The sequence below is a fragment of the Erythranthe guttata genome, chromosome 11 (genome assembly GCF_056151865.1).
Source record: "Erythranthe guttata isolate IM_541 chromosome 11, IM_541, whole genome shotgun sequence".
Lineage (NCBI taxonomy): Eukaryota > Viridiplantae > Streptophyta > Magnoliopsida > Lamiales > Phrymaceae > Erythranthe > Erythranthe guttata.
In genome coordinates, this window is record NC_142543.1 from 14,394,939 (window position 1) to 14,405,677 (window position 10,739).

General features: G+C 33.8%; 1 protein-coding gene across 1 annotated transcript; it reads left to right on the plus strand.

Annotated features, from left to right (window-relative positions):
* Positions 1-4,785: 4,785 nt before the first annotated feature.
* LOC105961838 (putative polyamine oxidase 4) lies at positions 4,786-10,438 on the plus strand. Its single transcript, XM_012986102.2, has 10 exons — positions 4,786-5,554; positions 6,185-6,300; positions 6,394-6,482; positions 7,340-7,453; positions 7,880-7,967; positions 8,046-8,131; positions 8,223-8,325; positions 8,805-8,902; positions 9,069-9,498; positions 9,860-10,438. Exons 1-10 carry the CDS (start codon positions 5,506-5,508, stop codon positions 10,172-10,174), a joined length of 1,488 nt encoding a protein of 495 aa, XP_012841556.1. The 5' UTR covers positions 4,786-5,505; the 3' UTR covers positions 10,175-10,438.
* The last annotated feature ends 301 nt before the right edge of the window (positions 10,439-10,739 follow it).

Sequence of the window (10,739 nt, forward strand, 5' to 3'; positions counted from 1 at the left end):
ATTCTGGTAGCCCTTTAGATGGTGACATCGATTATGACTCGAGTATGGTCGATTCATGATCGAAGAAAAGAGTGCCAAAGTGAGGGTTAGCATAAAATAATCATACATTGGCCAATGAGTGGTCAAGTGTTGGGCAAAGAAAGGAACGGCTTGATTCGAGTGGGAGCGGTGATCAAGAGAGTATTTGGCTGATGACTAGGGCTGGGACTGGGTTGGTTTTTATCCACCAACCGACCCATTACCGACCATATTTTTAGGCGGATAATCAATTTTTAACCGACCCATTGGATCGGGTCGAAAATTTCGACCAACCCATCTATAATGGATCGGTTGGTGGTTTCTAATATTATCAAAAGTTGGTTGACCGATAATTATCGGTCATCCAACTATACTATCAAAATTTTATTAAAAATATAAAATAAAGGCCGTGTTTTCATAAGTGGTTATTGAAATTATCAAAAAAATTAGTATTTTAAATTTTAAAAACAATCAACAAAGGAACAAAATTTGACATAAATTTTCTACCAGTTTCTTTATACCCAAGCTTAAACAAAAAACCCACAAAACTCCACTAAATCTCTTGTGTATGTTTGAAATTACTTTGAATTTCCTAATTATATTTTCTCGTTAAATTGTTATTAATTATTTTGAACTGATAAATGATGATCGCACCGGGCATTACGCAGAATGTGGATATTTTTACTCCAATTTTTTTGTTTTTTTAAGTGAACTAGGTGGCGGGTATAAACCATCAACCGACCCATTCCGGAACCAAACATTCGGTTGCCAACCATCAACCGACCCACAAAGGTTGGGTCGGCAATGGTTTTCAAATTTGAGTAAAAATGGTTTGACGGATGGGTCGGTTTTTAGGCTGGTAATCGACCGACCCAGCCCAGTCACAGCCCTACTGATGACACAAGAAAGTCTCTGCAATGCTCGGCACTTGGCACGAGCGTTACTCGACAAGTGGCACGAGAGAGTCTAGGCAGTACTCGGCGTTTGGTACGGGCGTGGCTCAGCAAATGACATAAATAATCATTGGCAAGACTTGTGGGTGGCATGGGCATTGCTCGGCAGCCAATACAGACAAGCAGGAGCGGAACCAGGATTAAAATGTAGGAGGGCTAACTAAAATTTTGGGTTAACTAAAACATTGCAAAAAATAAGTTTATATACCTAATTTTTAATTAAAATATCATATATATATAATGTATATATATATATATATATATATATATATATATATATATATATATATATATATATATATATATATATATATATATATATATATATATATATATATATATATATATATATATATATATATATATATATATATATATATATATATATATATATATATATATCATATTTTAATCATCATAAAAAAATCTAAATTAATTCAAATTATTCTAATAATAGCTGCACATAATATTTCGGAGATTCATGGCACGATCTCATCTTTTATTTTGAAGGCGTTAGATAAAAAAATTCAAAAATAAGTAATATTCATAAATTTTATTTAAACTAATACAAGTTTTAACCATCTTATTTTATATTTTATATTAAATATGATTATTTATCTATAATTTATATAAGATTTTGGAGAAAAAACCAAAAATATAATGGGTCAAGATAAATATTTACAAAAACTTTGGGGGGTCAAAAATAATATTCAAAAAATTTAGTACCAAATATCTAAAAAAAAAAATTCTTGGGGGTCAACGGTCCGCCCATGCCCCTTACATGTTCCGCCGGTGCAGACAAGCATGGGGCTATAATCGACATGCGTGGCACGACCGGCTGGCAAGACAAGGAAATTAGCAGCCCGACGAGCGGGCATACCGACGGCTGTGTGGGATAGTTAGTAACCCGTAACCGATCCTTCGTCCATGAGACAATTCACGGGTCTATGGTCAACGGGTTGGGCCGGATTGGTCAATATGCGGATTTTGAATTATTCACTCTGAACTTTCAATGTTTTACAACAAAGTGACTATTTGTAGGCCCATTTTGATACTTTGGTAATAGAATATAACTTAAACAACATTATATCAATCATTGTCATGAAACCAAAAAACAAATGAGGGCACCCAATGATAGAAAAAGTAAAGATGGCTTTGGTGTTGAAAGCTTTATTCTTTAGATTTTATAAGGTTAATATCTTAACTTTATCGTATTCTTACCATTAAGTTCGTTCAAGATTTGGGAGTCATCAAATCTTTAAGGGGTAATCACAAAAAAGCCCATGACAAGAACACTTATTAAAAGAGGGACATCCAACTTTTTTGTCTTTCAAATAAATCCACCCCATTCAAACTTATTTGCAAATAAGGAAAATTCTTTTATATGTACCAAAATTACCCCCAATTCATTGAAACCCAATTCAACTCCAATTTCATAATTTACACCCCAATTTAGCCCAATTTCATCAATTAACCAATTTTAACCCTAATTTCAATTTTGACCCCAATTTTAACCCTAATTCTTATCAATTCCACCCATTATGCTCTAACTTCTAAAATATTACACATTGACCCCGGATTTAAACAAATATATCACATTAACCCCCAAAACTTTTTTTTTCAGAAAATAAATTTTTTTTCTGAAATATTTTTTTTCCGGCCAGATTCCGGCGTTGACCGCCGGAGACAGCCGGTCTCCGGCGTTGAATTTTTTTTTTTTTTTTTTTTTTGAATTTTTGTTTTCCTGAAAATATTTTCGGCCGGTCAACGGCCGTTGACCGCCGGGTCTCCGTCGTTGACTTTTTTTTTTTTAATAATTTTGTTTTTTCTTAAAAAAATATTTTAATTAATTTTACTGTCTTGGCTGCTAAATTACTGTCTCCGGCAGCTATTTAACTGTCGGAGACAGTAATTTAACTGTTAATTGACTGTTTTTTTTTTTCTTCAAAAATATTTTAATTAAAATTACTGTATTCGTTGCTAAATTACTGTCTCCAGCAGTTATTTAACTGTCGGAGACAGTAATTTAACTGTTAATTGACTTTTTTATTTTTAAAAAAAATATTTTTAATTAATATTACTGTATTCGTTGCTAAATTACTGTCTCCATCAGTTATTTAACTGTCGGAGACAATAATTTAACTGTTAATTGACTTTTTTATTCTTGAAAAAAATATTTTTAATTAATATTACGTATTCGTTGCTAAATTACTGTCTCCAGCAGTTATTTAACTGTCGGAGACAGTAATTTAACTGTTAATTGACTTTTTTTTTTTTTTGATATTTTTCCTTACAAAAAAAATTATTTTAATTAATATTACTGTCTTGGATGTTAAATTACTGTCTCCAACAGTAATTTAACTGTCTTAGACAATAATATTAATAATATTACTGTTCGGAAAAATAATATTCATAATATTATTGTCCCAAACAGTAATATTACTGTCAGAGACAGTAATTTAGTAGTGAAGACAGTAATATTAATTAAAATTTTTTTTTCTAAGAAAAAACAATTAAAAAAAAAAAGTCAACGCCGAAGATCGGCGGTCAACGGTGGTTGACCGGCCGGAAAAAAATTCAGGAAAAAAAAAATTAAAAAAAAAAAAAAGTCAACGCCGGAGACCGGCGGTCTCCGGCGGTCAACGCCGGAATCTGGCCGGAAAAAAAACATTTCAGAAAAAAAATTATTTTCTGAAAAAAAAAAGTTTTGGGGGTTAATGTGATATATTTGTTTAAATCCGGGGTCAATGTGTAATATTAAGGAAGTTAGAGCATAATGGGTGGAATTGTTAAGAATTATATTATTGAGGTTATTTTAGACTAAAGACATGGGGATGGGCTTAATTGAGAAACTGTTTTTTTTTGTGGACTAAAATGCATTTAAGTACCATGTGATGGGCCTTTTTGCCATTTGCCCAATCTTTAATTCTATATTAAATTATGTAATTTAATTTCTGTAATTTAAAAATAAATGTTGTGAATTTAAGTCCACGGACAGTAACAAGCCATATAGATAAATCAAACAAAGAAAGAACACACAGATATCATTGTGGACTCAATCGACTGTTGACATGTGATAATTACAAATAAAATCACCCACACACTTCCAATTAATAATTAATTTGATAACTATGGTTTGAGTAGATAAATTTTAAATGAATTTTAAAATATTATTTCAAGTATTAAATAAATATTTTATAATTCAATTTTAATATTTAACATTGGATTTGTTCCAAATTCCAATAGACCCACGTTTGAGGAGTTTTCCTCAAAGAGCCCCAATACTAAAGTAGTGTTAATTGGGTAACTTCCACTTTTCTCCTTGCACTTTGGCTCGGTATCACTTTACTTCCTTCTGCTCTCGATCGCATCGAATTTGCCCCCCTGCACTTGAAAAATTATCTCTATATGGCCCTCGCTGTTAGTTGTGAGACATTTGACATTAACACCGTTTGATCTAAGCTTTGAAATTACCAAAACGCGATTCCATTTAAATAATTATTAAAAAAAATTAAAAAAAAAAAAAAAATTCAAGACAACGAGAAAACATAGTCCACGTCGACAACCACATTTTTTTTTATTTTTTAATTTTTTAATAATTATTTAAACTGGGAGGGGTGATTTTTTTGTAATTTTCAGAATTAGATCAAACGGTGTTAAGGTCAAAGGTCTGAAAACTAACGGCGATGGCCACGTCGAAACAATCCTTCAAGTTCATGAGGCAAATCGATGCAATTGAGAGTAGAAAATGTAAAGTAATATCGAACCAAAGTAAAGTGAAAAAGTGGAATTTACCTGGGCTTTTTTTCGGAATAAAAAGAAAATGAAAAGGGAAGTGCAAGTTGAGTAGAACTCTAATACGGAATTCAAAAAGCCGAAAGTATCTACCCGGAGCAGATAATGGGCACTTGGTTGGTCTCTGGATCCTACCTGTATATTCAATTCATCTAACAATAAAAATCCCGAATTTACCCCTAGCCGAACAGAAAAATATCATGCACAAACAACAAACCGCGTACCCCTACGTCTCCTCTTTAAGTTAATCCGGACAACCAGCCTTTTTTCTTCTGCCTAACAAACAAATTTCTAGAGAGAGAGAGAGAGACAGACGGTGGTAGAGAGAGAGAGAGAGAGAAAGTAGGGGGAGAGCCAATCTATGCAACCGAGGACGAAGAATTCATCGGTTGGTGTAATTGAATCTTCTGGTTGTTGCCGTGAATGCAGCTCCTGCAATTGTTGCTATTATGATTATTATGAGCTTGTTTGACGATAACCTCCGCTGCGCTTCCAGTCTCAGCCGCCTCATTGCCGGACTTTTGCTTTTCCTCCTCTTTCATTCTTCCCAATTGATTTCTAATTTTCCGATTCCTATACACCCGTAATTTTTCGTTTTTTTTTTTTTGAAAAATTGTTGTTGGTAAGATCAGATTTGGTTCTCCATCAATTTTCATTCCCAGTTAGGGTTCTCTGAATTTGTTTGTGAGAGAGAGAGGTAGAGATAGAGAGAGAGATAGGTATTTTCAGTTGTCGATTAATGGAAGTCAAATATGGCGACGATTCGATCTCCGGCGAGTTTTTTGATGGTTAGTGTTGAAACTCAGCTTTTTTATTTTTTGTAAGTGGTTTTTTTTTTTCTGAATTTTTGCTGTTTGGTTGGATATGATTTTTTATGGTGTTACTGTTTGATGTGGTTGTTGATTGATTATAGAATATTTGATTAGATTTAATTTGCTAATTATTGATTGTGTTGAAAATTTTATTCTCGGACGAGATTGTATAATCTGGATATTGTAAAACTAAATTTTGTTAGATGATCATCTGATAAACAAGTTTTAATTTCACTCACCCTTCCCTTTATTTGGTATTAAACTATTAATAAAATTTTGCCAGATTATTTGTTTATTATAATTAATTAGTTATATATAATTTAAAAAAAAAAAAATTGGCATTGTGAAAATTATTGTAGATTGTCAACTACTTTCCTTGTTCCTTGCTTGCTAAAGAAAGAAGATATCATTGTCACAGTTAATAACTCTGCTAAAAATGTAGGCATATAAAAGTATTCCAGCTCTCGACATATCTCGTTTGAGTTAATTTTTTTAATTGTTCTCGTAGTGAAAGGCAGAAAACAGCTGCAACTTTATTTTTGTTTCTTGGAAAGTGATGCAAATATTTGTTACCGTGCTTTTAACCAATTGTCTTATGGCTGTTAGGCATTTACGGCTCCCTTGTAGAGAGGCCACACAATGCACTGCCTTCTGTCATCGTCATCGGTGGAGGAATATCAGGGATTGCAGCTGCACGCATGCTGCGTAATGCATCTTTTAAGGTTAATAATGCCGAAATCATTACTATGGTTGTTAGCATTAGAGTTGTTTTATGTATGTTTCATTGCTGATGTGGATCTATTTTTTTTATTCAGGTGATCGTGATGGAGTCGCAAGATAGAATTGGTGGGCGCATTCACACCGATTACTCATTTGGTTGCCCAGTTGACATGGGAGCTTCCTGGTAATTTTATGTTTTGCCTTTTCGAGACATTTTTTTCTGAATGATAAATATGTTCTGTGATTCTCATGTTTTGATTTGATACTTTATACTGCTTTGTTTACTCTTGATGTTATGTTTCAAAAAAAATCATATTTTTCTAGACTGGCCTTAATTTCCCTTCCGTACCTACCCCACCAAGAAAAAAATTAAAAGAAACAATTGTTTCTTCTTAGCAACTGGAGAAACAGTTTAATAATTTTATCAACTGACCAAGAATACAGCTTGATGTAAGCTCTTAATTTGTTTTCAGGGATAAACTATTATAAAGATTTTTGTCAGTAAATACTTGCTTGAATATAATTTCCAGAAAAATGGATCACTATGCTTCCAATAGATGTTATTGGTAAAACTGTATCCATTCCCGCATCTAACATTTTCTTCTGTGTCTCGTTTATAATTTGAAGTGCTTCTGTGTAAAACAGTTGAAGTACCAAGTGAGTATCAGACTTGTTTCTCCTATGTTTCAGGAAATAATCCTACAACGGAAGTTTTCTTTAAAATATATCCTTCTTACAAGTAACTATTTCGGAAATCTAATCTTGAACCACTACTGCTATGTATAATAATGTGAAAATGCACAAAGCATCCACCTTTTCATTTCCTGTTAATCAATTTGGAGCTCCAACATGTCTTCATGAGGCATAGGATTACATATATGACGATAAATTGAAGTTCTCTCGTTTGATTGGCTCCATGCAGGAATTTGGATTTCTTAACAATCAATACTGAAAAAGCTATCCGTGCAGTATTTTGCTTGGTCTTTATGTGTGTTATCATAATTCTTACAAGATGTTGGGGTTTTGTTTGAAAATATTCAGGTTGCATGGTGTCTGCAATGAGAATCCTTTGTCTCACGTGATACGTCGTTTGGGGCTCACGTTGTATCGTACAAGTGGTGATGACTCCATTCTGTATGACCACGACTTGGAAAGGTATGGAACAGTTCTACATTTTTGTGCTGCTGTTTTAACTGTATCAAGATATATCATTTGCTCGTATTGGTTAATTTAGTTTGATATCTGCTGGTCGTATTATCCACTAGTAGACTCTTTGTTCTGGCTAACTTAACATCTGATTCCTCTTCTAGGTTCTATAGTCCTTGAAGTTTGGTTGAGTGAATATAGACCTTTTTTTTTTTTTTTTTTTACACACCTAATGGCTTGATATTACTTTAACATTGTTTCTTTTTAATACGTGAATATTACTTTTTGAAAGTTCATTAAGCTTCTTTTTTTTTTCTTTTTTTTTTTAATTCAATAGAATTGAATCATTGATAAGGAGCATATGAAAAACTTTCTGGTTGTTTCTGCATTAGCAAAAGTGTACAACTTTTTGATTTTTGGTTTTGATTTTTGCAGTTATGCACTCTTTGACATAAATGGACATCAAGTTCCCAAGAAAATGGTTATTGAAGTTGGAGTTGCATTTCAGAAAATCCTTGACGAGGTAAGCAATATCTCTAAATATATAGTGAACTGAACATTCTATATGCAACAAGGATGCTGATAATGCTTTCTCTTGTAGACGGATAAAGTGAGGGATGAACAAACCGACGACATATCTGTGAAGGAAGCAATATCAATCGTGCTGGATAGATATCCAGATTTAAGGTACCGGATAGAATTCAATGCTTTAGTTTCTCAGGTTCGAATTCTAAATATAGAATTTTATATCTAACTGTTGTTATTTGTGTGTCATCAGACAAGAAGGCGTCGCATGTGAAGTGTTGCAGTGGTACATTTGTAGAATGGAGGCTTGGTTTGCTGCTGATGCAGACATGATATCTCTGAAAGCGTGGGACCAGGCAAGTTTTATATACTTTTTCTTATGTATTTTTCCTTGTAATATATTTTATGTGAACTGCTTTTACTTTGGATACATCTTTTTTGAGCCACCAGAAAGTGATGAAGTTGTATTAAATTCGATGCAAATGTGATTTTTTTATGCTGAATGAGAAGTTAATATATACTTTCCTCGATAATATTTCTTCATGGATTTGAATATCACATGTTTCTAGCCATTTATTCATTTTATAACGTCATGTTCTGGCATGATTGGGCATGCATGCTTCTGCTCACATTTTCTTAAGTTACTGTTATTGGACATCAGGTGTACTACAGCTGTATGTGATGATCGCTCCAAAGAATAATGAAAATGTTCCATTATGTAAACATATAATTCAAATGTCGGTTCGTAGTTAATGGGCTTGTCTTGGTCAAGTTTGACTGATACTTATGCAACTATTGTTTGTTGATCTCATTGTTGACTTTTCTTCGTGTTCAGGAGAGAGTTCTTTCTGGTGGTCATGGGCTTATGGTGCAAGGGTACGATCCAGTCATAAAGGCCCTCTCAAGAGATATTGATATTCGCTTAAATCACCGGTATGCGTGCACTTTGCGTGATTAGTTTTTCTTAATAAATAACTAGATTGTTTGATCAAGCATGAATTTATCGGTTTCACTAGATTTGAAACTACCGAGAATAAAATTGCCTTAAATTAATGATTTATCGGTCTCAGCATTAATTCCCTGTTAATTTCAAATACAGAGTTGTAAAAATTGTGAACGGGTATAAGAAGGTGGTAGTAACACTTGAAGATGGGAGAAACTTCGTTGCAGATGCTGCTATTGTCACAGTGCCATTGGGAATTCTAAAATCCAACTTGATTGAGTTCGAGCCTAAGTTGCCAGAGTGGAAGCAGTCTGCAATATCAGATCTTGGTGTGGGAAATGAGAATAAAATTGCCTTAAAATTTGATAATGTTTTTTGGCCAAATGTGGAATATTTGGGCGTGGTTGCGAAAACGTCTTATTCGTGTGGCTATTTTCTTAATCTCCACAAGGCTACAGGCAATCCCGTCCTTGTCTATATGGCAGCTGGAGCACTTGCGGATGACCTTGAGAAGCTATCAGATGAAGCTGCTGTCGGTTTTGTAATGTCACAGCTTAAGCAAATGTTTCCTGATGCAACTAACCCTGTAAGTTTATTCTTTTATCTATTGTTATAGCAGCTTCTTGGAAGTCCTTGGGAATTTTAATTATTTGGGTAGATTACGAAAACCCCCCTGAATTTAGGCTAAATAACAAAAAACCATCTCCACCTATCTGTAATAACCAAAATCCCCCTCTAATTAACTGTTGATCGAGTTTGGTAATTATGAATAGATGGGGTGTTTTTCGTTATTTACCCTAAGTTCGGGGGGTTTTTGTAATTTACCCTAATTATTATAATGCATAATTGCCGTTTCTTATTTTCCGCTCTCTCCTGGAATATCGATGGGTCCAAAATTACACCGATTTTGATTCTTTAATTTAACTATAAAAATGTTATTACAACAGGTGCAGTACCTTGTATCACATTGGGGAACAGATCCAAACATTTTGGGATGCTATTCGTACGATGCTGTGGGGAATACAGAGGATATATACGACAGGCTTCGTGCACCAGTGGGGAATCTTTTCTTTGGAGGTGAAGCTGTAAGCGTTGATCATCAAGGATCGGTACACGGCGCGTATTCTGCTGGAATAATGGCTGCTGAAAACTGTCAAATGCATCTTATGCAGAGGCTCGGGGGTCTGGAAAGAGTTTCTGTCGTTGCCTGTCGGGAGGATCTTGTCGAGGCTAACGTTCCTCTTCAGATATCGAGATTATAAGTTATTTGTAATGCCAAGGAAATAAAGATAGTGCAACTTGGTTTTAGGACCGGCAAATGTGTGAACAAAGTTTTCCTTTTTTTTTTTTTTTTTGCCTTTTCTTCAAGCAGTGTGGAAACTACATTGTTCCTTTTAACTTTTGTTAGAAGTGATGCTTTGGTAGTTGATGAGTGGTAGCGCCTTTTTAAGAACTCAATTACTACAAGCAGAACAATGTTATTGGTACTTTGTTTTCAGACCATTTTGTTTTCAAGGTACTAAAAACCCTCTTATCTAACTTTAGAGTCAACTCCAACGACGAACATCAAATGGCTCATCAATTTTGAAATATACTTAAATTTATATTAAACTAGTATTTTTGCCCGTGCGATGCACGGGTATAATTCCAAAAATAATAAAAACAATAATTTAAATACGTGATATTAAAAATGGCCATATTGAAGAGAAAATTTTAAATAACTCCGCCATCATAAAGATGAAGAAAAAGAACCCAAATTCAAATGTTAACTTCATGTCATGTGCAAAAGTAAATAACAAAAAGTCCCAAAGATATATTGTTTGGCCA